Source organism: Vulpes lagopus, chromosome 8 (genome assembly GCF_018345385.1).
Source record: "Vulpes lagopus strain Blue_001 chromosome 8, ASM1834538v1, whole genome shotgun sequence".
In the NCBI taxonomy this organism is placed as follows: domain Eukaryota; kingdom Metazoa; phylum Chordata; class Mammalia; order Carnivora; family Canidae; genus Vulpes; species Vulpes lagopus.
Genome location: NC_054831.1, coordinates 134,582,668 through 134,607,706, shown reverse-complemented (window position 1 = coordinate 134,607,706; position 25,039 = coordinate 134,582,668). Strand labels below are relative to the sequence as shown.

The window sequence follows — 25,039 nt, the reverse complement described above, 5'->3', positions numbered from 1 at the left end:
AGGACATACCCAGAGTTACGCAGCCATGTGGCAGGTGCGGGATAGTCACTCTTAGACCTGGATGGTCTGCCAGGCGCTCGGGCCTGGGGTACGTGTGCAGCAGGTCTTGGCCACGTCTCAAGGTCAGCACTGGGATGCACCTTTTGGCTGAGGGACGTCAGAGCCTGGGTGGCAGGAGTGAGAGCACATTTGTGCCTGTCAAACTGGGAGCATTTCTCTCTGTCACTGGGGTCTTTTTTTTTTTCCCCCTCTGTCTTACATTCTTGCTCTTCTTTTCTGCTCTCTATATTCTCGCCCCTAAGGATCCTGATGATGCATTGCCTTAGAGCCTGTTTCTTATACCTTTGCAGTGGGCCTCAGCTGGTGATTTCTAAGCCTTACTATTATCTATTATTATTATTATTATTATTATTATTATTATTAAAGTCAAGACCACTTTGTCAAAATTTCCAAGATCAAGGTGGAAGATAATTTGTAGAGATTTGTCTCAAGCCAGAAAATAGATTTGACCACTTAAAGGGGGTCGATGCAGGGGTAGGTGTTTGAGAACTGTTGGGCTGTCATTAAAGTTGGGCTGGTGAGACCGACAGGCCTGAAAGTGCTGGGAGGACTGAACTTCTGACAAGCAGGTGGCTGCTTAGACCTTTGCCCTTCTTTGAAGTGGCACCCAGAGCTGCACGTTAAAGATGGGAGTCTGTGCCCCTCCTCATCATAAGGAAGCAGAATGGTCATGATTCTCCAAGGGGTCCTGTTGGTGTTTGGATGGGACAGTTCTTCATTGTATGCAGTGCTGGACATAGAGCCTCCCAGGCTCCTGCCTTCTAAGTGCCAGTGAAATTCCCTGATCATTGTGACAGCAGAAACACTTCCACACATTTTCAAATGTTCCTCTGGGATGTGTGTGTGTGTCAAGGTGATTCTGGCCTGGTGTTGAGAACCATTGGACCAAAACACTGGGAGTAGGCCAGGTTTGTGTTAAGTTGTGGATGAAGTGTCCCAGGGGTGAACACGTGTCCTGCTGTGGTTCTTTGCTTGCTTCCTTTGTGTGTTTATATATGACATGATTCCTTTGTTTTAACTTTTTTGGTTAAAAGAAGCTTAAGATCATATTTATTGGGTACCAGTGATATTTTAAGTGCTGGAGATTGGCCTTCAGTAAGATGGTAAAGTGCCTGCCTTTAAGGAGCTTAAAATCAGTGGGGATAGATAGGTAATAAACTAGTTATCCAATGAAGACTTTTGGGTGGTATTACCAAGGAAATCAGTGTGGAGAGCAGTAAAGATTAAGGCTGTTTTGGTCATCAAGAAACTATTTTCTAAAAATACTAAGATGAAAAATGGGGCATGGTCCATTTTAGACTGCAGGTATTCCAAAACGAGCTGGAGAATCATCAAAAATGTAATCAGCTTAGGCAATTACTAGATTGGTGTGAGGGCTTCTGTGAGCTCACTGATACCGTCTAACAGACCTTAGTAGCTCTGTGAGTTTGAATAGGGTATGGGGAAATCTTATTCTTTTTAGTAGCCCTGACACTTGGGCCTGGAGTCCTGGCTTTGGTGTGCTGACGAAGGCTCTGGAAGTCAAGACTTGAGGAATTTGGAGAGTGTCGCTATTCACATTCTTTGATGGGGGTATGCACACACGTTTCGGTTCTTTTTTTTTTTTTTAATATTTTATTTATTCATGAGAGACACAGAGAGGGAGAGAGAGGCAGAGACACAGGCAGAGGGAGAAACAAACAGGCTCCATGCAGGGAGCCCGACGTGGGACTCGATCCTGGGTCTCCAGGATCAGGCTCTGGGCTGGAGGCGGCGCTAAACTGCTGAGCCACCCGGGCTGCCCCCGTTTCGGTTCTTAAACACTTTGAATATCCCTGGAAGAATCTATAAGGAACCAGCATCAGTGGTGGGTCCTCTTAGGAAGAGGGGAATGTTGGAATGAGAGGGAAGCTTTCTTTTTAAAAATTTTATTTTATTTTAAAGATTTTATTTATTTATTCATGAGAGGCACACACAGAGAGAGAGAGGCAGAGACACAGGCAGAGGGAGAAGCAGGCTCCCTGCGGGGAGCCCAGTGGGGCACTCGATCCCGGGACCCCAGGGTCACGATCTGAGCCAAAGGCAGATGCTCAACCACTGAGCCACCCTGGCATCCCATCTTTTTAAAAATTTTAATATTTTATTTATTTTTCAAGCAGAGTTCACTTCTGTAGCTCACAGTTTAAAAAGGTACAAAAGGGTATATGATGAAAGGGTGTATTGTTAGTACCATAATACTGTTTGCACTCCACCAAATGCTAGCTCTTCAAGAGATGAACTAATTTAAAAGGAAGTTCCTTGGTGATAATAATTCCTAGTGATTAGTTGTATTTAAACAAGAAGAAGGCTTCCTAAATATTAAAGCTGTTTGGGGGATCCCTGGGTGGCGCAGCGGTTTGGCGCCTGCCTTTGGCCCGGGGCGCGATCCTGGAGACCCGGGATCGAGTCCCACGTCGGGCTCCCGGTGCATGGAGCCTGCTTCTCCCTCTGCCTGTGTCTCTGCTTCTCTCTCTCTCACTGTGTGTCTATCATAAATGAATAAAATTTAAAAAAAAATTAAAAAAAAAAAAAAAGAAAAAGAAAATAAAGCTGTTTGGGTTAGATTTAAGTCAAATAGCCCGCATTATTATTTGGGGGGTTGCATTAAGAGTGTCACTTCATGAAATGCGGTCTGGACAAAACTCGATTTTAAGTAGAATGGTTCAAATCCCTTTAGTCTCAGTTACTGACTGAGTCATCATGGGCACATTATTTAACCTCCTTTGCCTCAGTTTCTCATCAGCAATGATTTCCAGACATTGTAGAATTAAATAAGAACTAAATAAATGTTAGCATTTCGTTATTTGCCAAGTGGAGCCCTCAGGAAGATAATGACGTTGAGTCTGTCATCCATTCAGTTGAGTAAGAACCATTGTTTTTTTTTTTTTTATTTTATTTAATTATGATAGTCACAGAGAGAGAGAGAGAGAGAGGCAGAGACACAGGCGGAGGGAGAAGCAGGCTCCATGCACCGGGAGCCTGATGTGGGATTCGATCCTGGGTCTCCAGGATCGCACCCTGGGCCAAAGGCAGGCGCCGAACCGCTGCGCCACCCAGGGATCCCTGTTTTTTTTTTTTTTGTTTGTTTGTTTTTTTTCCTTTCATTCGTTAAGCAAATACCTTGGAAGCCTAGTGTGTGCCTGCATTAGCCCCAGGGACACAGTAAGCAGCACAGTTTCTGCCCCTCTGGAGTTCACAGTCCAGTGAGGGACACAGACACAAGTAAAGGTGCAGTTCTGCTCAGTACTTGAAAGAGGTGGATGGTGTTAGGATGTAATTGAGAGGGTTCACCCTGTCGTGGATGTCAGAGAAGTGCTTCCCCAACGAGGTGACAAAGCTGAAATGAAGGACGAGTCAAACTGTCGGGGGGCGGGGACAGCCTGTGCAGAGGCCTGTGCGTCTGGGGGGTGGAGCTGGGCAGTGTGGTTCACAGAGACCTGGGTTGCGGTCAGTGGACACGAGGCCTCACAGCCACACCGAGAGGGTTTTCTGTATTAGACCTTTTGGGGTTGTTTACTGGGTGGGCGAGGCGAGATCCGATTATTGCCATTTTGAAGTGATAGTCTGTTTGCGGTGTGGGAAGTGAGTTAGAAGAGAGCCCGGCATGGATGTGGAGGGACCCACGCAGAGGCTTTGGCAGTGGTCCAGGCAGGAGATTTTGGAAACTTTGACCCAAGTGATGGCAATGGCAGTGGAGGTGGAGAGAAGTGGGTGGACGATTCCATGGGTATTTAGGAAGGAGTGTTGGCAGGATTGATCGTGTGTTAGCTCTGGTGAGTGGGGGAGAAAGAGCTATCCAGAATGATCTTTTGGACTCTGGTTTGTAGGTTTTGGTGGAAGGCTGTGCCATTCTCTCAGACAGGGAACATTGGAAGAGGACAGGTGTGGCGAGGGAGAGGATGATGAATCCGTGGAGGAACTTGAGTCCAGAGGAGGCCGGAAGGTGGCTGGATATAGAACCCCGAGGGGACTGGGCCAGAGATCTGAATGGGGGAGGTTGTCGCTGCTGCTGCTGCAGGGAGCCTCGGGAGGGAGCAAGCTCAGATTCCCTAAGACTTTCCACTTGGTTTCCTGTGGGCTGACCTCGTCCCGGGTCTTTGAATGAGGAGATAGAGTGCTCCCAGCAGAGGCCTGGCCGCTGCGCTGTGTGCCAGCCGTAAGGCAACGGGGTGTGGGGAGATCTTTGGGGCCTCTCTGTGGCCTGGACTCTTTCCTCTCCCACCTTCTTTGCCTTCCCCTCCGCCACCAGGAGGCCTGACACTTGCCATCTGAACGAGCTGGGAGGAATATGGAGGCTGGAGGCTGGCTCTCGAGACCCACAGATTAGCTGCACTTGTCTGGATATTATCTGTAGATGATTGGAGATTGGCTTGGACATCAGTAACAATAAACTAATCCTAATTCTCTCAAACTGCTTGTTTTATTCTTTTGGAGATTTGTGAGTTTCCTCCTAGTCTGTCTGTCTCAGTCTCTCCCTTTTCTCTAAGTGGTCAGATCATCAGCCAAAGGGTTTTTTGTTTTGTTTTGTTTTAATTTTATCTCTTCATGGGAGACACGGAGAGAGAGGAGGCAGAGACCCAGGCAGAGGGAGAAGCAGGCTCTGTGCGAGGAGCCCGACGTGGGACTCGATCCCAGGACCCCGGGGTCACAACCTGAGCCGAAGGCAGACACTCAACCACTGAGCCCCCCGGGGGCCATCAGCCAAGGGTTGAAGGCAAATGTAAGATGCAGAGAGAGGAGAGGGTAACAGACTGGAGCCAGGCGAGCGGGCAACATGCTCCCTGCCTGCTTGTTAGTCTGTGGGCCCGTCACTGGCTTATTTACACAGCAGATTCAAGCTGCTTTACTGCTGGGATTCCATGTCCTCAGCGACAGGTGATAAGTAGGAACCAGTGGCCAGTTTCTTTGCTTCCTGGCTCCTAGTAGATGCCTGGAGAAAATCCTGAGTGTGGGCACCTGGGGCCCCCTTGTGGCTGGATCCGGTTCTCCACTTCGGCTCTGCTTTTCTCCCATCAGTTTGGTGGGAAGATGATGCAAAAGGGAAGTTTTGCTCTCGTGCAGCCTTTCCTCTGGATTTTGCCATTCTGTGGATCTTGTGATGGTCCCCGGCCCTTGCTGCTTGGCTGCTGATCTTGGGCCCTCCTATGCCAAACCTAGCCTTCTCCTGGAGGTGCTGTGGCAGTGAAACCAGCAGCAGTCTCTTCACATTCACTGGCAAGTTCAGACCCCACGGGCGGGCTCCTTCTTACAGGCAGCCCACCGTGGCACGCTCCGCAGTCTGAGAAGCTGGTGCTCTCACCACCAGGAGGAATAGATGTTGTGATGCTTCAGAAACGAGTATCTTTGGTTTTTTGATGTCCATTGGGTGGCACTGTGATCTTATTTTTGTTTCTGTTTTTCTGTGCAGCCAAGCTCTACTCCAGGAAGTGAAAATGTGGTGCCTCGAGAGCCTCTGGTAAGTACTCAAGATATATAGTGTCATTTTCTAATCGCTAAAATACTGTGTGAGTGTGGAGAAACCCAAGGATCCTATAGTTTTGCATCATTAGTGTCTCTTCAAAAGTAGTTGCTTTGTGGAGACTAACTTAGTGACCTTTGACTTCTGACTTCTTTTCTGGCCTGCTGGAGTTAGTGGGCTCCCTCCTTAGTAAAGCCTGGTCTTTTCTGAACAGAAAGGATCTAGCCCAGGGCTTGATGCACCACTTTGTTTATTGCTGATCGGTATTAATCAGTGGGATGCCTGAACCCTTTGGAGGTGGAGTTGGGACCAAGTTGCTACTTGATTGTCTAATCAAGTCAATCCTATCCTTCAGGGTGAGAGCACTGCCAGGTGGCCTTTGAGGGGCAGGTAAGACAGGGAGTTCTTTTTGGCCTGGCCAGTAATTTGTGATGCTCACTACCAACATTATCTGCTTTTAGTATTGACAGGGAGGCAGCCTCCTGAGTACTGAGTTGCTTTTGCTTTGGTGGTCTGAGCCCCTGTCCCTGCCAGCGCCCCCCATTTTCATCCTAGCTTGCATTTCAGGGACTGCCGCAAATCCTGTTCGTTGGGTAGTAAGACTTGTTCTGCACCCATCAGATAAATTTATGAAGGGCCAGCTTTTAGAACTTTGTCTTTGTTTGAATGGTGATAGCCAGCTTGGGGATGCACCGCCCAGCTTTGGTTTCCCAGGCCTGGTTCTCTTCCCTCTCCTCTGGCAGTAGTGGGAGGAGGTGATGTGAGGGCCTTAGCTGGCATGAACAGGCCTGAATTCTAGCCCGTACCCGGGCTTCCCAAGATGAAGGTGAGTTGGACTTGGCTGAGCTGTAGAAAGACCAGGGTGATGCAAGCCCTGTTGGGAAGCGCTGTTGTCTTCCGTGACACCCGCTGTTACCACGTGTTACTAAGTCCGGCTCCCTTCCCACCACGCCCCACAGTGGCTTCGTTTTTCTCTTGGTATTACCTGGGTTTGTCCTGGAGGTCAGGATGGTAGGAGAGCCTGAGGCTTCATAAAGGCTTTGCTTTGCCAGGGACTTAGCTAGGGAGCTGGAATGTGCCCCTGGGGTCTGCTAGTGCCCCGCAGGCTGGAATTGTGGTTGGTTTTGGACTCAAGTCCAAACTGAATGCTGTAGTTCTCTGCAGCCCTTTCTCTCCATGGTCTCCTTTTACATTTTTATCTACTGACTTAACTATTGATCACCGGCAGAGCTGGCCGGTCCTCCTTTTGCAGCATGATTGGGTAAACTCTTGGGGGTTCTTTCTAGCAATGACCCATAGGCAACGGCAGCCTTGCTGATTTCTGGATGTTTGGAGCCCTGCAGCCAGCCCCTTTGCTCTGCTCACATTTCTGGATGCTGTTCTTTTCCTGCTGTACTCCGCATCTGCTTGTTGTTTGGTTGTATGTTCATTTCTTTCTTTTCTGGGAGGCCCCGAGCAGTCTTCAAACCGTAGTAGCCTGTGATCGTCCAGAGTTCAGACTCATTCTCTCCAGGCCAACTCTACAATTACCTTATATTTAATTAATATTTTTTCCCTCTTTACGTACTTGCTACATAATTGCTCAGAGGAAAGAAAACACATAGCAGCAATTTATATATATAAAAAATAATAATAATTAAAAAAAAAAACCCCGAAATAAACTCCCATCTCATTTGGGCTGATCCTATGAGTTGGGTAATTAGGGCCCTATTAAAAGGTGGACCCTTTCTCCTTCCCTTCTTTTTTTTTTTTTTTATTAATTTTTTTATATTAAACTCCCACAGTCTCTCAGTCATGCTCTTATTGCTTTTGGCCAACCATTCTCAGCAGCCTGATTAAATGAGGGCACCAGCCGAGCTGTATGGTCTTATGTGAGCTACTTCTGCCTCTCAAGAGTGGTGGTGGGAGGGTGCCAGGCAGCGGGGCCCCTTCTGGACTTGTGAGGACTCGTGGCAGGTGGGAGCACAGGACTTTGAGCTGGCAGTAGGTTGGATGAGAGTCACAGGATGCTGGCAAATGGATGGGGTGGTATCCGTCCCCCAGAGAAAGTCCACAGTCCTCCGTCCTAGTCCACCTTCCCTAGGGGAACTTTCTTAGGCATGCACATTTGTGGGCTCTTGGATGCTCAGGGAGAACAGACAATTGAAGAATAAAATTAAGCCTTCTTCTTAAGTAATTTATGCATTTTATTGGGGGAAGAAAAGGCATTTGTACACATGAAACAATTAGCAGACAGCACAAGACCATATATAATTTTAGCAAACAGTACAAAATCGCATATAATTTGGTGCAGAATTGCCTGGCTGGGAGTATAAGAGCCCTCATTATTCAGAGAAGGATGAGATCTGCCCGGGGTATACTTAGGGATTTTTTTTGTGAAACTTGAAGCCGGGTCCTGAGGAATAGGATTTTCAAGTGTTGGGGGGACACCCTGCTAAGTGTCTTTCACTCTTGTTTTTAACTGAGAGCGTATTTTCCACAAAACAAATTTTTTTTTTAAGATTTTACTTATTTTTTCATGAGACACACACAGAGATTTGAGGTGAGGGGAAGGGGGGGGCGTTGTTGTGAGCAGAGACACAGGCAGAGGGAGAAGCAGGCTCCATGCAGGAAGCCTGATGCAGGACTTGATCCCGGGACCCCAGGATCACACCCTGGGTGGAAGGCGGAGCTAAACCGCTGAGCCACCCGGGATCCGCCCCCCCTCCCCCCCAAATTCTGTCGTGGAAGCTGCCTGCTGTCTACACTAAAAGGGCTAAGCATAGGATACTGAAGGCATATAACCTTATTCTTGGTCTCCTTAACTAGATGATCACTTTGGAGTAATTTTTCCCTTTATTGGAAAGATGAGTTATGACAGAAGAGGCTCCATGGAATAGTCAGTACAATGCCGATGACATGGATGGTGATGTTCGGGGGTTAGGATTAGTTTTTTGCTTTATCTGTCAGAGAAGGAGGGCCTGATTTTCATTTCTGCTCTCCAGACCAGAAGAACAGTCTTGTGATTTTGTTGTTGAGGAGTATCGTCTTGAAGTCTCGAAACAATACGCTGGTGTTTTTAGCCACCCCCTTTCTGGTTCCACCCATGTAGTGACTGCATGTTACCTTCTCTCACCCTTCAGTCTCCTCCCCCCTTGAAAAAAACCACCTGGGCAACCTTGGCCATATTAATGAGATAGTTGCTCTATAATGTTGTAATGCCCTCAGGGCTGGAGATTGTTGAACAGACCGGTCTTGATAAGTTCTGTAAACTCCCAGTTGAAATTCCCTTATTATTGATGATAAAACTGTGTGCCAAAGTTAAAATGGCCAATTGCTTTTTCCTTCTTTATACTTTCTTCTCTGAGGTTGGCCTCAAGGAGATTTGACAGTCCTCCGGAGTATTGACCTCCACCCCCTTCCCATACCTGTTGAAAACTTGTAAATTCCCTCAGACCCGAGTTTTCTTTTTTAAATTTTTATTTATTTTATTTATTTATTTATTTATTTATTTTATTTATTTATGATAGTCACAGAGAGAGAGAGAGAGAGAGAGAGGCAGAGACACAGGCAGAGGGAGAAGCAGGCTCCATGCACCGGGAGCCCGATGTGGGATTCGATCCCGGGTCTCCAGGATCGCGCCCTGGGCCAAAGGCAGGCGCCAAACCGCTGCGCCACCCAGGGATCCCTCTTTTTTAAATTTTTAAAAAAGATTTTATTTATTTATTTGAGACAGAGAGTGAGAAAGAGAGCATGAGTGGTGGGAGGGGCACAGGGAGAGGGACAGGCAGACAGCAGACTCCCCACTGAGCAAGGAGCTCAATGTGGGGCTCAATCCAAGGACCCTGAGATCCAAGGACCTGAGCCAAAGGCAGACACTCAACCGTCTGAGCCATCCAGGTGCCCCTCATCCCCTGTGTAGGCATGTGCTTGGGTCCTGGGTCAAGTCCCTGCACCACTCGCCCAGGATCAAGCCCCATTTGGCTGGTGGGTCTTTAAATGGGTGGACGGGGGGTGGGGGTGTGTGTGTGCCAGAGTGGCTCTGTTGGTTAAGCATCTGCCTTCGGCTTGGGTCATGATCTCAGGGTCCCGGGCTCGAGCCTCACATTGGGCTCCTTGCTCAGCAGGGAGTCTGCTTTCCCTCTCCCTCTGCCCTTCCCCACTGCTTGTGCTCTTTTTCTCTTCTCTCAAATAAATAAATAAATAAATAAATAAATAAATAACCTTAAAAAAGAGTGGGTAGGCGGTAGTTTGCATAACTCGGGTTCTGTCTTGCTGGGATTCAGAAACCACGGTTAAGTAACCATCTGAGAGTCCTTTTAGTCATCTGAGTTTAGGTTATTTGAAGTGAGCAATAAATAAGGTTTCGTTTGCACGTTGCTCACTGGTTTCAACACAGGTTCCTCCATATGCAGCAATACTGCAGGCCGCCCACTTTATACAATGCTTATAGATTTGGGTTAAACTAGCATTTTGACTTTTTGCTCTTTGAACCCAAGTTCTTCCTAATGAATGAGTCTTCGGCCATTCTTTCTTCCTTTGACTTACAGGTGTAGTTTTTTTGTTCTGTTTCGGTTTTTATCTTTCCCCTGTATCCATCCCAATACTCCCAAACTACAGTGAATTTATTTTTTTTTAAATTTTTTTTTAAATTTTTTAATTTATGTATGATAGTCACAGAGAGAGAGAGAGAGGCAGAGACACAGGTAGAGGGAGAAGCAGGCTCCATGCACCGGGAGCCCGATGTGGGATTCGATTCCGGGTCTCCAGGATCGCGCCCTGGGCCAAAGGCAGGCGCCAAACCGCTGCGCCACCCAGGGATCCCCTAGTGAATTTATTTTTATAAAATATGATGGTCATTTCTACTTTATCATCTTCCCTAGGGTTAATCATTTGTAGTAGGCTGAACTATTTTAAAAATAAGGATGCTCTGCACTCACAGAGCCAGGCCATATGTCAGCTTTGCTGTCTAACTACAGAAGTATCCTGTGGCCTCTGACTTCTCCCTCAGGCTCACAGAACCTTGCCTAGGGGGTCCTGCATCATGGAGCTGATCCCAGTTCTTCTTGGGGAGCTCATCCACATTATGCCTGGGACACTGAAGATTTTCTCTTTGGTTTTTAAGTCAGTTAACAAAGGCTGGGAATCAAAAGGCCATTAATATCTTGATGAATTCAGGGAGTTAGCCTGCGAGCTCTTTAAGAATACCTATAGCTAGTTGGCTGTCTCCTAGAGCCCTCTCCAGTGGATTCCTGGCACTCACCCTTTATTTCTATCTTTTATGGCTGGAATACTTCAGTTGTTCTTGCTGGCGGGCTCACTGGGGACAGGTGCCTCTCGTGCTTTGTCCCCACCAGAAATCTGAAGGAGATTGTCATTCATGTGCTCAACCCATTTCTTTGTGTAGAGTCATGTGCATATGTGGTATGTCTATGTGCATATATAGAACATATAATACATAAGTTTCATTAACTTCAAAGCAATTGGTAGAGAAATAAAGTGGATTTTAAAAAAATATTTTATTTTTAAGTAATCTGTGTACTGGACGTGGGGCTCAAACTCACAACCCCGAGATCAGTGGTCACATGCTGTGTGGACTGAGGCAGCCAGGTGGCCCTAAATTCATTTTAATATTGTATTCATGAAGGTGCATTCACAAGCACAGGGGTATTCATGAAACTAGCCCATTTAAAAATTTCAGAAAATTGTCTTTTTTGTTTTCAGGAAAGATAAATAAACATGACAAATCTAAAGCATTAAGCATTATTATTGTAAGACTCTGTCATGGTTGATTCCTGTGCTGACTTAGGTTTATTCAAGTGAGCTGTAATTCCCACTCAGGGACATCTCTCTGGATACAGGTGAGTGGGGGTGACATTATAGGGATAACCCTAAATCTGCTCTACTTATTTTTAAAAAGCGAATCCTGTGCAAATTTTAGTAAACTATTGTTAGCAGCACATGAGAGGGGTGGGGTGGGGTGGGGCGGGGAACACCACGACTGCTGCTGAGAAACTTGGGACTGAAATCTGGGTAGACAGCTGTCAGGCGGGGCTGTCGGGACACCCCTCTGATGACGCCTCTGTCTTGGGAGCAGACCTGTGGCCTGGTGCCGTTCGGATGGGGAAGGTGGTTGGCTCTCCTCCTTCCCCACTCTCATCAATGGTGGAAATCCTTCAGTGATGAAAATGCTACTCTTTGAACACCAACACCCCTTGTGGGGAGGGTGCCAGAGAGTCCTGCAGGTCATGGTGGGGAGGAAGCCGATGAGAGTCCTGGGAGCTGGATGAACTTGAGAAAAGCCTCATTTGGGCTCTGGGTGGCTGGTCTGTAATCTCTAGGCCACTTACTGATTTTGAAATTACTGTCTCTCCCTACTTCGTCCTTCCTGTTCTAGAGGAGGTTTATTGAATTAGACTAGGTGGGGCCCTTTAAGTTCTTTCCTCTTTCAGGCCAGTGAAGAGGTGGTTTTCTTCAGTTGTGAGGTATCCTTTTACAAATAATTATTAGATGAATCGAAACTCGGAGGAGTAATAATTAGGGAAATGGAATTTGAAATAGTTACTGAGCTTTGTTTATCCTTTGGGTTCCTGGCTTTCATAGTAATACTTGCTATTTGTTACAGTTCCTGCGGTCAGAGGCCCTGACTGCCGGACAGCCGAGCAGGCAAGCGTCCCGACTTAGAGAACCAGGACCGAGGAGCCGAGCACCCGTGTGCTCTTGCGGAGTTGCACAGAGATTGGGCGAATTCGGTCTGTAATCCTGTCACCCGCATCATTCTTCCAGAAGGAGAGGCTGAGGTTGCTCCCGGTCTCCTGGAGATGGTCTCCGAGTTCTTCAGGCGCCCTTAGTCATTGCTGAGGAGGGTGTAAAGGAAGCTCTTACTTGGGCCGAGGGACGGTCAAAGGTTTTTCTTTTGCTTAAAATCAACTGTTATCTTATTTGAAAGACTTTTCATTTATTTTTTTATTTTTTTATTTTTTTTAATTTTTTTTTTTAATTTTATTTATTTATGATAGGCACACAGTGAGAGAGAGAGAAGCAGAGACATAGGCAGAGGGAGAAGCAGGCTCCATGCACCGGGAGCCCGACGTGGGATTCGATCCCGGGTCTCCAGGATTGCGCCCCGGGCCAAAGGCAGGCGCCAAACCGCTGCGCCACCCAGGGATCCCAAGACTTTTCATTTAAAATCGTTTTTTGTTGTTGCTTTTTTTAAAGCACGACCTAAAGGATGGGTATTCCCTGTGGCAAACTCCGTAAACCTCCCCCGAGCCCCTGGCTTGAGAAGCCCTGGATGGCCTGATGTAGGGCATCAGGAGGGGCAGCCAGGTGCCCGATGTTTTCCAGGAAAATTTCAGTTGAAATATTTTCGCGCATTCTCAAACCATGCAGACCAATTTGGGTTTGAAAAATACGATCTTGTAGTTAATCCCACTTCTGTGCTAGGAGAAGCCGCAGGAAGATGAAGTGGTGCTTTGCAGGAGGATACGTTCGCCGCCCTGCCTTCTTCCCTCCCAGCTCTCCTTTCTTTTATGGTTTGTAGTTATAACCAAGATTTATGCTTGTTGCTCCACAAATCTTCTCCCTGCCATTATGAGTTTGTCTGAGCAGTCTAGAGACGGGGCCGACACTGAGTGATTCTTGAGGTAAATCTACCCGGGGGCACTCTCTGACGCTCAGAGTCACAGAGGAGCTAACTCAGAGCCCCCAGTGGATCGGATAAATTGCCCCTGTCGAGAAAAAGACGTGCTGTCACCTTCGTGACTTCTTGCCTTAGTCATGGTGGCACAGGGGCCTGTGTGTGCTTCCTGAGTCTGTGGGGTGGCGCTCTGGGTCGGCAGTCCCACCTTTCACCCAGCAGTGTCCGTCAGGAGGCCCTTCTCTGTCTCTGTGCCTCTCCTCTGTCTCTCCTCCTCCCTCTCTGTCTCTGTCTCCGTCTCTGTCTCCCTCTGTCTGCCGTGGCTCCCGTTGGCCAGAGCAAGAGGGTCTGTGGGGCAGGGCAGCCTTCTCCAGCCTGGTGGGGAGGAGCTGCTGACAGGATCGGGCACACAGATTGATTATTTGTATAAATTGTTTAGTTTTCCCACACGGCACTGCATTTGGATGGAGAAGGGGAGAAAGTAGACAACATGTATTAAACGTCTTTTCTTCCCCTTCCTCCTACTTCTTTTTGCTGTGTCCTTTTGGCTTGTATTTCCAGGAGTTATTTCAGACCTCTTGTCACATGAAGCGGCAGCATCAGTAAATACATATTTTTTAAAAGTGTCAAGATCTCACCCTAGACGCACTCCTCGAAGCGACTGACCCGCGCGCAGTAGGGCACCGGAAGCCGCTCCGGGAGGCCCCTGGCGCAGTGACGGCCCAACGGCTCCCCGGCTGGGCGCGCTCGCCCCCGTTCTGCAGGCCAAGAGGTTGTCGGCTTGCCCCGAACCTGTGTGTACCAATTGTGTTTTGTTAGTGAATGGGGTGGTTTTGTTAAATATGCTGTAAACAGGTGAAATACAAACATGAACGGAAGGAGCTACAAATAGAGAGTGTTTTATGAACAAAAATGGGAAAAGAGGGTTCTGTGAAAGCTAAGCGGAAAGCTTTGGTAAATGTAAATTGCAAATAGAAGGTCTTTTCAGGTGTGAGCAAGATGATAGTTAAACTAGAGGAAGATCATAAAAATCTAGAAGTATTCAGTACTTTGATTTGCATTACTGGTGTCTTTAAGTTCTCACTTTGCTTTAGAAATTGTGAAGGGTGTGTCATGGGTGGGGTTTATGCAAGAAAGACGTCTGGGAACTTCAGTCTGTGGGCCCACACTCAAAGAAAAGGTCTTGGCTCCACATCAGAAAATTAGCAAATGACTGTACGTTTATAGGTTTTAAGTTAAAGTAAATTGTTTAAGGTATGCAGAGTAGGCTCCATTTTTAATGATTCCCGGCTTTAACCGATTTTTCGATTAACTGACCAATTACCGGCTCTGATGACCTAGGTCAGGAGGGCTGCTCCCGTGCGTGCGTTTTGCTGGCCTTGGTGCTGGTTTCTTTATGTTTGTCAGCTTGTTTCGTCCTAACAAACCGGCAAGAACTACTCTCTTTTCCTCAGTTTACAGTGAGGAAGCCAGCCCAGGGCCGTCCAGTTCCTGCAGTTTGCAAGGGGCGGGACTGGAATTTAACCTCACGAGCGCATACAGCCCAGCTGTCCTGGGCGTCACGGGCGGGGACGGCGTGCTGTGAGCTCGCCTCCGCTTGGAGCCAGGGCGCGCAAGGGGGGCTTTGGCTCCGCTCTGCTCTGTTCGGGGGCTGCCTGGTGAGTCTGTGCTGCCTCGGAAGCTGTTGCCTCCGTGCGCACTCCCTGGTTGCAGTCTTTTGTATGCATCTTAGCTGTTGAAAAGGCACCTATTAATTTATCACAGGTGATGTGGGCCTCCTCGTGCTGGAGGAGGCGTCTGCACCCATGTACCTCACTAATGACAGGTTAAGGGATCGAGGCGAGATAATAGGATCTTTTCATCTGTGTCTCTAGAGCAAGGTGCTGTGTCCCCCAGTAGCTTCTAGGGGGCAGCAGCTGCTTGTTATTTTACCTCCTGCTGGCGGAGGAGAGGTTCCACAGCCCAGCGGTTTGCTTTTGACTCTGGCTCTTGACGTGGTGCTGGGCTGTGCAGGTCTTCAGGGAGTCACCTGAACCCACATTAAGTAAAGAAACTGCAGGATCCGGGATAGTCCATCCTGCTTTCTCTGCCCCCCCCTCAGGTAGATTCTTTATCTGCGTCCCCATCAGCATCCATAAATCCCTCACTGTCAGAGTTCGCAGCAGAGTTCACTTTGCTTTGAAGATAAGAGCCGCAGAGATGTCTTTAAGAGTAAATTCTTTTTGTCAGATCTTACTTGTTGCCATTGATAACCCACTTGAATAATGTGTAGATGTTTTGAAATTTTCCCCTGTGGGCACGTGTCTTTACTCTGTCGGGAACACGACTGTCATATGCTCAATTACCTGTTCTTCCTTTGGGCGCTTCCCTCGCCCCCCCCCTCCCCTTCCCTGCCCCACCCCAACCTGGGTTTGCAGAGGTGTGTTTTGGATTCTAAATGATGCACTTTGGGAGCATATGGAAGGGGGGACTTTGGATTTGCCAGTTCTTTTAGACTTTGGGGCCCAAGCCTGACACGTGGCCAGCTTGTGCCTTGTTGAAGTGAGAGGCTGGCACCCACCTTCCCACAAGCCCACGTTTCACCAGGGCCCTGGCTCTCAGATCTCCTTCCAGCTCTGTGACTCCGGCGAGTGACGGAAGGGGAAGGCCTGGCTGCAGGCAGAACCGGATGGTTGCAGTAGGCATGAGAAGCAAATTGGCCACGACATTTCAGCCCTGGGAGGTTTATTCAGGATTAGCTAAGAATTCTCAGCCCCAGCTCCACTGTGGGAGGAGCCCGTGACTGATGGCCGCTCTCTGGGCTCTGGAGGCTTGCGGGGCTTTCATCTGCAGACCCCAGAGCACGGGGGACGGGTGGGAGTTTCCACTGCAGCTCCGAGAGTTGCTTTCCTCAAAGACAAAGGCATGCCTCTTCACCTCACCTCTCCAGCTCTCTCTGTTGTCTCTCTGAAAAATGGCAGTTAATAGAATCTGAACAGAAGAAATAACTAGAAGTAGTGGCAGGTCGTTTTGACAGTGAAGTGGTTTATAAATTCTGTTTATCAAACGATTATAATTATTATTATTGTTATTTCTATTGGATTTTTGAAGAATTCAGCCTGGCCTCCAGAGCCCCATTGATACAACATTTTATTTCTTTCTTTGTAATGTCTAGAAAATAACTTTATTCCAGTGAAATCCAGATGGGGAGCCCTCCCCCTGGCTGCCGCCCCCCTCCCCCCACCCCCAGCTCCATTCTCTCCCCTTTCTGCGTATCTTCCAGGACCTGGGAGGGGGGGTGGGGGAGAGGGGCTCCATCAGGTGGGGGATCCCCCACTGGCCAGCCCCCGCAGAGCTAACTGGCTGCAGGAACGCTGTGATGTTTGTTTTTGCAGTTCCTGGATTTGGTTTAATGTACAATTGATTTTTTTAATGTATTTAATCATTTTTTTCTTACCTCATAAGGATTAACCTGCACAAACCTCATTTTATCCTAAGTGTGGCTTTGGGAGGAAGGGAGAAGAAAATTGAGTTTCTCTAGCTTATTTTATTCTTTGACTTTTTATTTTCCGAGTGGCTTTTCCTGCCGAAGCAACTCCGTAAAATACAATGTATTTTAGTGGCCATTACTTACTCATTACTAACTGGTCTCTCCTGCTTCCCTTTGTCTGTGAACTAAATACAGGGGGCCTAAGGATAATTGGTAGCTCTATCACAGACTCGCCAATTATAGATCAACAGGGAAGACAGCCCAGTGATGGTTTGTGGTTGGCACTGGCTGCCCACCTAGCAAATGTGAGTTATCACTCTGTATCTGCCACCGGGCCGGGCTTGACTGGATCAGTCCTTTCCTAATTTTGTACCTTGGCTCTCCTAATTGCCGCGCACGGTCTCCCTGATTTACAGATGTCAACGTCCTTTTCATTTATCCCCATGTGTGTGGTTCTCACGTCCATCTTGTTCTTGCTTGGTTCCTGCCTCTTTGTTATGTCTATGAAGTATCAACATAGGTTTTGTTTCTGTTTTTCTTTGCGGTTCCCTGTAGGCCTAGAAAGGTTAGGTGGCAGGCTGCAGATAAAAGATGCTCTCAAAATTAGTGGTTTTCTGTAGTTTTGTCTGCTGAGTCCAAGTGAAGGCAAGTCTTAGTGGGTGCTCACTTTAGCCCCCTTTTCGAGTGTTTATCTCATTTGTATTATGGGAGACACAGGAAGGAAGAGAGTTGCATTTCACTGTTAGGTTGTTAGGTGCAGACGTAGCCTAGGAGTCCCCATGTTGTATGGTCCTATTTCCAAGCAGAGGGTATGTTTCGTTTGTTTGTCTCCTGGGTATTCAGCACCCAGGCATCTTGCTAACCCCGCTATGGGATGGGCAGATATCCTTATAGCTCGGATCCGGGCAGGAAGTAGGCGCTCAGTACATGTTTGTGAAGTTGTGCATGTGCGTGTGCGTGTGTACGTATACTCACTCTGGTAGATGGTGATGAGGAGCCTGGGAGCTGGAGAGCGCAGCTGCTGCCTGGCTCCTGACTGGGGACTCAGGGTGTGAGGTTCCCACTGGTGCCTACGTACGCGGGTGTGTAGTGTATCATTGCCACGTAAGCAACATAAAGCGGGCATTTTATGACAGGGAACATCAGAGGAAACATTATAGCTGAGACCTTTATAGCCTTTCCATTATTATGGTTTAAATCTTGACAGTCTTTATTCGTAGTGACACTGGGACCAGCAAAGACAGCGCTCACTCCCACCTCCCTGTCCTCTCTCCACATCCTGTTCTGTCGCCGTGATAGGCATCGTAAGTGTGCAGGCAGCAGAGCTGCTTTGCAGTTTGTCTAGAAACAGCCCCTTTTGACTCAGAAGTTGGAAACCAGATGACTCACCGTTCTGTTTGTTTTATTGCAACTGTCATTTCGTAAAATGCCCTGAAAGCTTTAAACTGTAAATGCCAAAGTGGGCTTTTCGTCTTTCTTTTTCATTTTGTTTCCTCTTGTGTTATCTCTCATCTTTTCTCTCATGCCTCTCCTTTCTCCTTCCCTTTCATACTTCATTTCTTTCCTTTCATTACTCTCTCTCTTTCCCTTTCTCCCTGCCTCCCCTCTGCCTTTTGAGGACTGTCATGGCATCTGCGTCGGAGCAGCCTGTGCTAACATCCTGGTGAGCTCTCTCCAGCCACCTGATTGAGAGTCTACACCCTCAAGTTTTTGTGTGGGGCTTAGACTTGGAAGCAAACATCCATGAACATCAGAGTTTGTAAAGTATTCGTTGGTGGCAGCTCTAAAAGCTAAGTGCCATGTTGGACCATAACAGCTACTCACCTTTTGTGTGTCTACGTTTTGCACAGTTGTGGGTGTGTCCCAGGTCTCCCCATGCATCCATCTCTTGCCTTTGTGGCTGCTGCAGTGGCGGTGAGGGCACTAGGATTCCCTAGAATGGACTGGAGGACCAAGCGCCAGTCTCCCTCAGCGAAGTGCTGATTCCGTAAGAGGGCCTGGAGCAAGCATGCCGACCTCTTCCACTCTGAGATGTTATTTAACTGGAGTTCCTGAAGTAAAGAGCACCTGCTGAGTCTTACAGCTCAGGTGGGATATTGGGATCTAAATTTTTAAGGACTTGAGCGCTTAAATCAGGACTTGCAGGATCTTATTTTTCGGCAGTTTCTGACACTGCGGCACTTGACTGAGTCACCTGATTGATGACATGAGCATCACTGGGTGTTAAACACCTGGCCAGGGAAACAGGGACCCTCAGTGGATTTCCCCAAAGGATGGCAGACAGATTGTGGAATTTTAATGAAGGTGGGGTGGGTCCCTGATGTTCATCTGCTTTGAGGCATAACACAATCCCAGCATTAACTTCAGGAGTGTCGGTTGGAAGCCTGCACTGGTGTCAGTGGTTCTCTGCCACGTTTGTTAAATCCATAAATCCAACTGAACTAATTTTAGAAGTAGCTAGTTAGAGTTAAAAAGAGCGAGAACTTCAAACATACAGGAATCTCTCTTAATCGGATACTCCTTGTTGTTTTTCTTTTTCTTCTTTTTAAAGGCTTTTGGTCTGTTTTGGCTTTCAGAGTGAGCCATCCTCTGAATTCTGTTATGATTCAACTTCTTTCCTATATGTCTCCAAGGAAGGAGAGTGTTTTCCAAGTGAATCAGGGTGGGGCGGTGGCGGGCAGGGGGTGGGGGAGGAGGGATAGGGTATTGTTAAAATGTTTAGTAGATTGATGACTGTGAGTTTTAAAAATGAGTTCTGTGTATCTATCTGCTGGGCAGCATTCAACGTAGAATGCTGTTTCTCACCCACTTGGCTGGATGTCTGATTCTGACACAACCGCCATCCCTGCTGCTGGAAAACAGAAAACCATAGGCTGTTAACTTAATACTCTTCCCTTCTGGGGCTAGGGTGGGAGCAGGGTGGGAGCAGGGCAGAATCGAGCCAGCAGGTAGGGGCAGGGAGAGGGGCCCTGGGTTCACATCAAGATCCTCTAACTCTCCACTGGAGACAAATGTTCCCCTGTTCCAGGTGACCATTTGAGCAAAGATTCTAGAGTTGCTGGCCATTTTAATTAAACCTCAACGAGAAGTGCCCCGAAGCCTGTGTATGACCTGGACGTTACTCCTTGGGACCAGGAGCAGCCTGCCAAGTGTCCGTTGCAGGTTCCCCCCGGATTCCCTAACTATGGATGTTTTCTCCCTTCCTGGGCAGGGCCTGTTTGTGAAGCAGAAGGATCATTTAGTGCTCATGGCTTCTCTGCTGAGCTATCCAGCAGGGGTGCCAATTCTTCCATTTAGCTGACTATTATATAGCCCTTAAAAGGGAAGGGTTTATTTTAGCTGGCTGCTATATTGATTGCTACAGGGACGTTTCTATTTTCACTGGCTGCTATATTGACTGGGAAAGGGAAAGGGGCCGTATTGCCGGGAGCTGTCATATTGACTGTTCCAGAAAAGATCTGTATTTAAGCAGTACCAGTGCACTGGGATCTCCCAGGCAGGATATTAATGCTAATTCATCCGCTCACCCCCTGCTGTGAGTGTTATTTGTTTAAATCTGTAGATTCCCACAGCGCGTTTATATCCTCACTAGAGTGAGCTCTGCTCCCTGTAATTATTTAACATTATATGCTGATATAAATTGTAACAGTTAAAGAATGGTAATGAGTAGCCAAAAAAGAAAAGAAGGAAACAGGAGGAAAAATAGAAAAAAAAAAAAAGAAAGGGAGAAGATATATTAAAAACACATGTAACGTACACGTATCATAAGCGTGTACTCGTATGACATTAGAAACAGCAGAGAACAACTTCTGGCATCCTTTCTCCGACTTCAGGCCGGCTCATACAGCGTGGCCGAGTCCATGTGTTGTGCATCTGTGTGTACGCGCACCCACGTGTGCTTGCATCCCCTGCCAGAGGCTGTACTGATGTGCATTCTGCTGGGCCATTTGCACACTCGTGTATTACTCCATGCAGTGTGTGTAGGTACTCTGTGGAGCAGGGGGAAATTTGTCCATTAGCATTCAGTTTCTTGATGATTAGCTAATACCTGATTTTCTTTGGAGCTTCCGTGTTCACGCAGGAACTCTGGGCCCGAGACCCACCTCTGGGAACGCCATGGGGAATGCTCAGTTGGGACTGAGCTAACAGGCCATTGGGTGTCACTGTCGCGCTCTGTTGGCTACAGTTGAAAGAGCTTTTCTGCTGGGGAAACTAGATCTTGAAAGAAAGAAGTTCTGCTCAAGTTGGAGGTGTTGTCTCTGAGAGGTTTGTCTGCATTTTGAGGCCCTGTTCTAAAGACAGGGGTTTCGTTTGCTTGTTTTTGCTCTGCCAAGCCCTGGCATTTTTATTGTTCTTGAAAACCGTGTGCTCATGGCCAGTTTGGATACCAGCCGGAGCACACAGGATGAGGACTTCCCATGAGCAGAGAACTTCCGCCTTGATAAAAAGAGGCAGCTTAACAGCATTCTGGAAACCCTTATTGAACAAGGAGAGAGGGTTTGAGCAAGAACTTTAAAACAGAGGAAGGGAAATCCCCTTACACAGCCTAAATTTGGTGAGTGCCTGCAGCCCGTCCTGGACCTCGTGGAGGTGGCAAGTGTGCTGAGCGCCAAGCTGCCGCCTGGTCTCAGAGGAGCGGGCGCGCTCCTCCAGCTGGCTGCTCCGGCAGCGTGGAGCCGTGCCAGGCTTCACCACAATTCATACTGTGTCAGTTTAATAAATGCACTGCTTAAATTATGAAATTACAAAAGAAAAAAGAGAATGCACTTATTCAGACTCTTAATACATTAAAAATAGGGCATTAAAACTCTGACTTTTTTTTTTTTCTTCCAGGATCAATAATGAACAGGAAGGGTTGTAGACATTAACAGTCATGGACATTCAAACTCTTATACATAAATTATCTCAGAAAAATGCACATAAGACTTGAATAATGTAAATACATTAATGCATTTAATAATTTAAACATTAAAGCACAAGCAGGAGTTTGAGGCAGAGGCTGTTCTGAGGTAAGGGATTGGTCCTAGAAGGCGTGTGTCCTAGGATCGATGGGTGATTTCCCCTAGAGACACCCTGGGAAGAGAGTGCCTGGCCTGCTGGTGTGTGCTCCCATGCCAAGAATCCCTGGACATTTCTGATCTCAGCTGCCTCCCAGCCCCACATTTTCGCATGTCCCGACCTTCGTCCTCAATTCCATGTTCTTGCTAGTTGCGTGCTTCTAATTATTTGTTTGTTAGAAAATCAAATGCTTCCACTTCAAAAACCAATGAACTTTGAGAGTGTCTTGGTTGGAAAACCAAGCCAAATTAAAAAAATCCTTCACCCAGCTCTGGCTGCTTGTATCTGGGAATACGGAAGTGGTCGTTATCATCATCAGTGGTGCTCTCCGCCTGGAACTCCCCCCTGCCCCTATAAGCCCCGTGGTCAGTGAGTCCGGGTTGCAGTGCACTGATGGATTTGGAGACAGATCTAGTGAGAGGGCAGAGGTGTTAGCCTCTGGGTGTTGGCCTCTGGGTGTTGGGCGTAAAGGCCACAGGTCACCATGCCAGGAAACAAGACAGGTGCTGTGGAGGTAGACTCTCGTCGGTGACTGATCATGCCTCATTTTGATTTGAGGTTTTTTTTTTTTTTAAGGTTTTATTTATTTATTCATGACAGATACACAGAGAGAGGCAGAGACACAGGCAGAGGGAGAAGCCGGCTCTGTGCAGGGAACCCAACGTGGGACTCGATCCCGGAACCCCAGGATGACGCCCCGGGCTGAAGGTGGTGCTAAACTGCTGGGCCCCCGGGGCCGCCCTGATTTGAGGGTTTAACCATCAGAGAGACTGATGTTAGTTTGTTACCCTATCCTCCAAAATCGTATTTACAACAGCAGAAACACTGGAGAGTTAAAGCCCCCCTTTCTGGCAGAAGGCAGAGGGGCTGGACTTGGCCTTTGGCACCCGTGCTGTAGCGTGCCCTCCCGCAGAGTAGGAAGCCTGGACAGCGCGTCTCAGGGTCTGGTTTCCTGGCCCTCGTGCTGTTCTCTGGTAGCTCCCCAGCATCGTCTTGTAGCCTGAATCACACGAGAACCGGAGAACCCTTCAGCAGATGTGTTCTAGGGCACACAGTCTGAGAACTTTTTCTACTTGTAGGGGTGATGTGTTTACTTGGTCAGTGATGCAGGTTCTCTCGCCTGGGTTGGCTGTGGCCTGAGGGACCCTTGAGAAATGGCCATCAGATGGTGGTGACCGGACAGAACCTGTTCTCATGATCACCAGATCTGTTGGAGTCAGGTCTCAGACCTTCTACCTGAAACTTTACCTGGGGTCGTCTTGATTTGACCTAGGCCGCGTCTGTTCTGGCATCTGTGGCTTTGTTTGCAACCGTTTCCAGTCTCTGTTGCAGCCAAAGGCAGCCTGCTCTCCAGCAAACGTGCTTCCAAGCCAGCTCATGACGATTCTCGGGAGCGGGTAGGCTGGCCTCGTGTGGGCAATGTACACACAGAATTGGGCTGTGCTGCCCAGACGACTGGCCAGAAGGAAAACCAGTTCTTTAAAACCTGGTAATCAAGCATTGGTTTAGAAGGAAGTAGTGTCAGGTATGGGTGAGGGCCCCCTGGAAACAGATCTTGAGGTCATTTTGTCATCCTTGGGATGTACTCAGGTTCTTTTCCAGACCTTGTGAACAGTGTCTTCATGTCACGGCCCCTTCCCCTCCTGTTTTGCGTTAAAGAGGCGTGGCATTCCTGGCCAGTTTCATTTCAGCTTTGGGATGAAATGTCAGTCCCAGGTCTGACTGACCTTTTTCTTTTCCAGAATTTTTCAAAGACCAAGCCTGCTCCCTCTGTTGCTTGCTTGTTGACCCTTGAACTGTGTCTGCCTTTGCAGCCTGCACTCCCCACTTCATCCCGGCAGAGGGAAGGAAGTGAAATCGGGAGCCCTAGGACCAGGGGGAGTCTGATTCTCTTTGGGTTTTGCTGGTCACACCCAGGGAAGCCTGCTTCTCTTCCCTCAAGTTCCAAGAACTGTTTTATGGCCTTAACCGCATAATAGGCCTGTGCTAGACTGGGATGTGCAGCGGAGGTGGGGGTGATGCTGGGGACGGACGGCCTCAGTCTCCTGCGCCGGCTGCCATGAGGCGGAGCGAGCAGAGAGTGCTGCTTGGGGGTCAGTTCACCCCTGTGATATATCCCTTATGCAGATTTCCTTTGAAGAGTGAGGAGTCAGGTTCATTAATTAAAGGAGCCTGGCTCCAGCGCCCTGTAATTATAGGTGCTAGAAATCTGAATTTTAAGAGGTCTGTGCAGCTGCATTTTGAAAAATGTAGGGAGGCACCAAGAAATACAGGCTGTGGGCAAGAATGTGGCTGAACCAGATTTGGGAGGCTCGGGTTTTGGCAGAACTCCCCTTCAAATTCATATTTATTCTCTCGTTCTTTTTTTTTTTTTTTTAATAGGAAGCCGAAGCTCAGATTTTTATTTATTTATTTATTATTATTATCATTATTTTTCTGGATGAAATTTACACCCTGTGATCGGCTGGTATTGTCAGAGAATGAGGGTAAAAAGTATAAACTAGAAGATGCTTAGTTTTTAAGGAAGCAAGGGATATCTTTGGGTTATAGGGATGTAGTGTTCGAAAAAATTAAGTAATTGCTTTCTTGAAAGGAGTGAGGGGGAAACCGAACAGAAAGCTATTTTGAATACGACGTAAGGAGAGAAGTCCCAGGCATGTGCGGGACTCTAGAATCTCTGAGCCGCTTCTCTTCCCCAGAATAGTGTCCCCTCTGCCATAAGTCACTTTTCGATGTGGACCCAGAAGTACAAACAGAAAATTTCAGACCTTTGTGGGAAGTCCTGACCTGTCCCTTTTCTTTCTCGTTTCCTTAATCATTTGTAGGTTGACCTTTTGCTTTGGGTGGTTTCTCTCTCTACCCTCCCCATCTCTTTTTAAAAATTTTTCTATTTATTTATTTTTAAAAAATATTTTATTTATTTATTCATGAAAGACACACAGAAAAAGAGAGAGAAAGAGAGGCAGAGACACAGGCAGAGGGAGAAGCAGGCTCCATACAGGGAGCCCAATGCAGGACTCGATCCCGGGACCGTGGGATCACACCGTGGGCCGAAGGCAGACGCTCAACCGCTGAGCCACCCAGGGATCTGTCTATCTGATTTATAAGATCTCTTTTTACTTCTTGTTAAAAACCTTGATTTTGGGCCGTGACTATTTTGCATCTCTGTTAATTAACATGGCTAATTTGGAATGTGGATAGGAGGGGGGAAATTAAGATGAATAGGGGTCCCTTCCTCACCTCCCCCAAGAAGGAAAGAGGAGGCAAATGGTGAGTGGGGTCTCACCATAGACCCATGTCTCTGAACACCCAGCTCAACACAAACCTGATGCCTCTGTGAGCTTTCCTTGTCCGTACT

The 25,039-nt window shown here is 47.7% G+C and overlaps 1 protein-coding gene across 3 annotated transcripts in view; it reads left to right on the top strand.

The window, feature by feature from the left end:
- PEX14 (peroxisomal biogenesis factor 14) overlaps nt 1-25,039 on the top strand; it is a 139,571-nt gene that overhangs the window by 12,999 nt on the left and 101,533 nt on the right. For all 3 annotated transcript variants that reach the window (XM_041765958.1, XM_041765960.1, XM_041765959.1), the window contains exon 2: nt 5,486-5,533. In XM_041765958.1, coding sequence (XP_041621892.1) covers nt 5,486-5,533 — 48 coding nt within the window. The remainder of the gene's footprint in view (nt 1-5,485; nt 5,534-25,039) is intronic.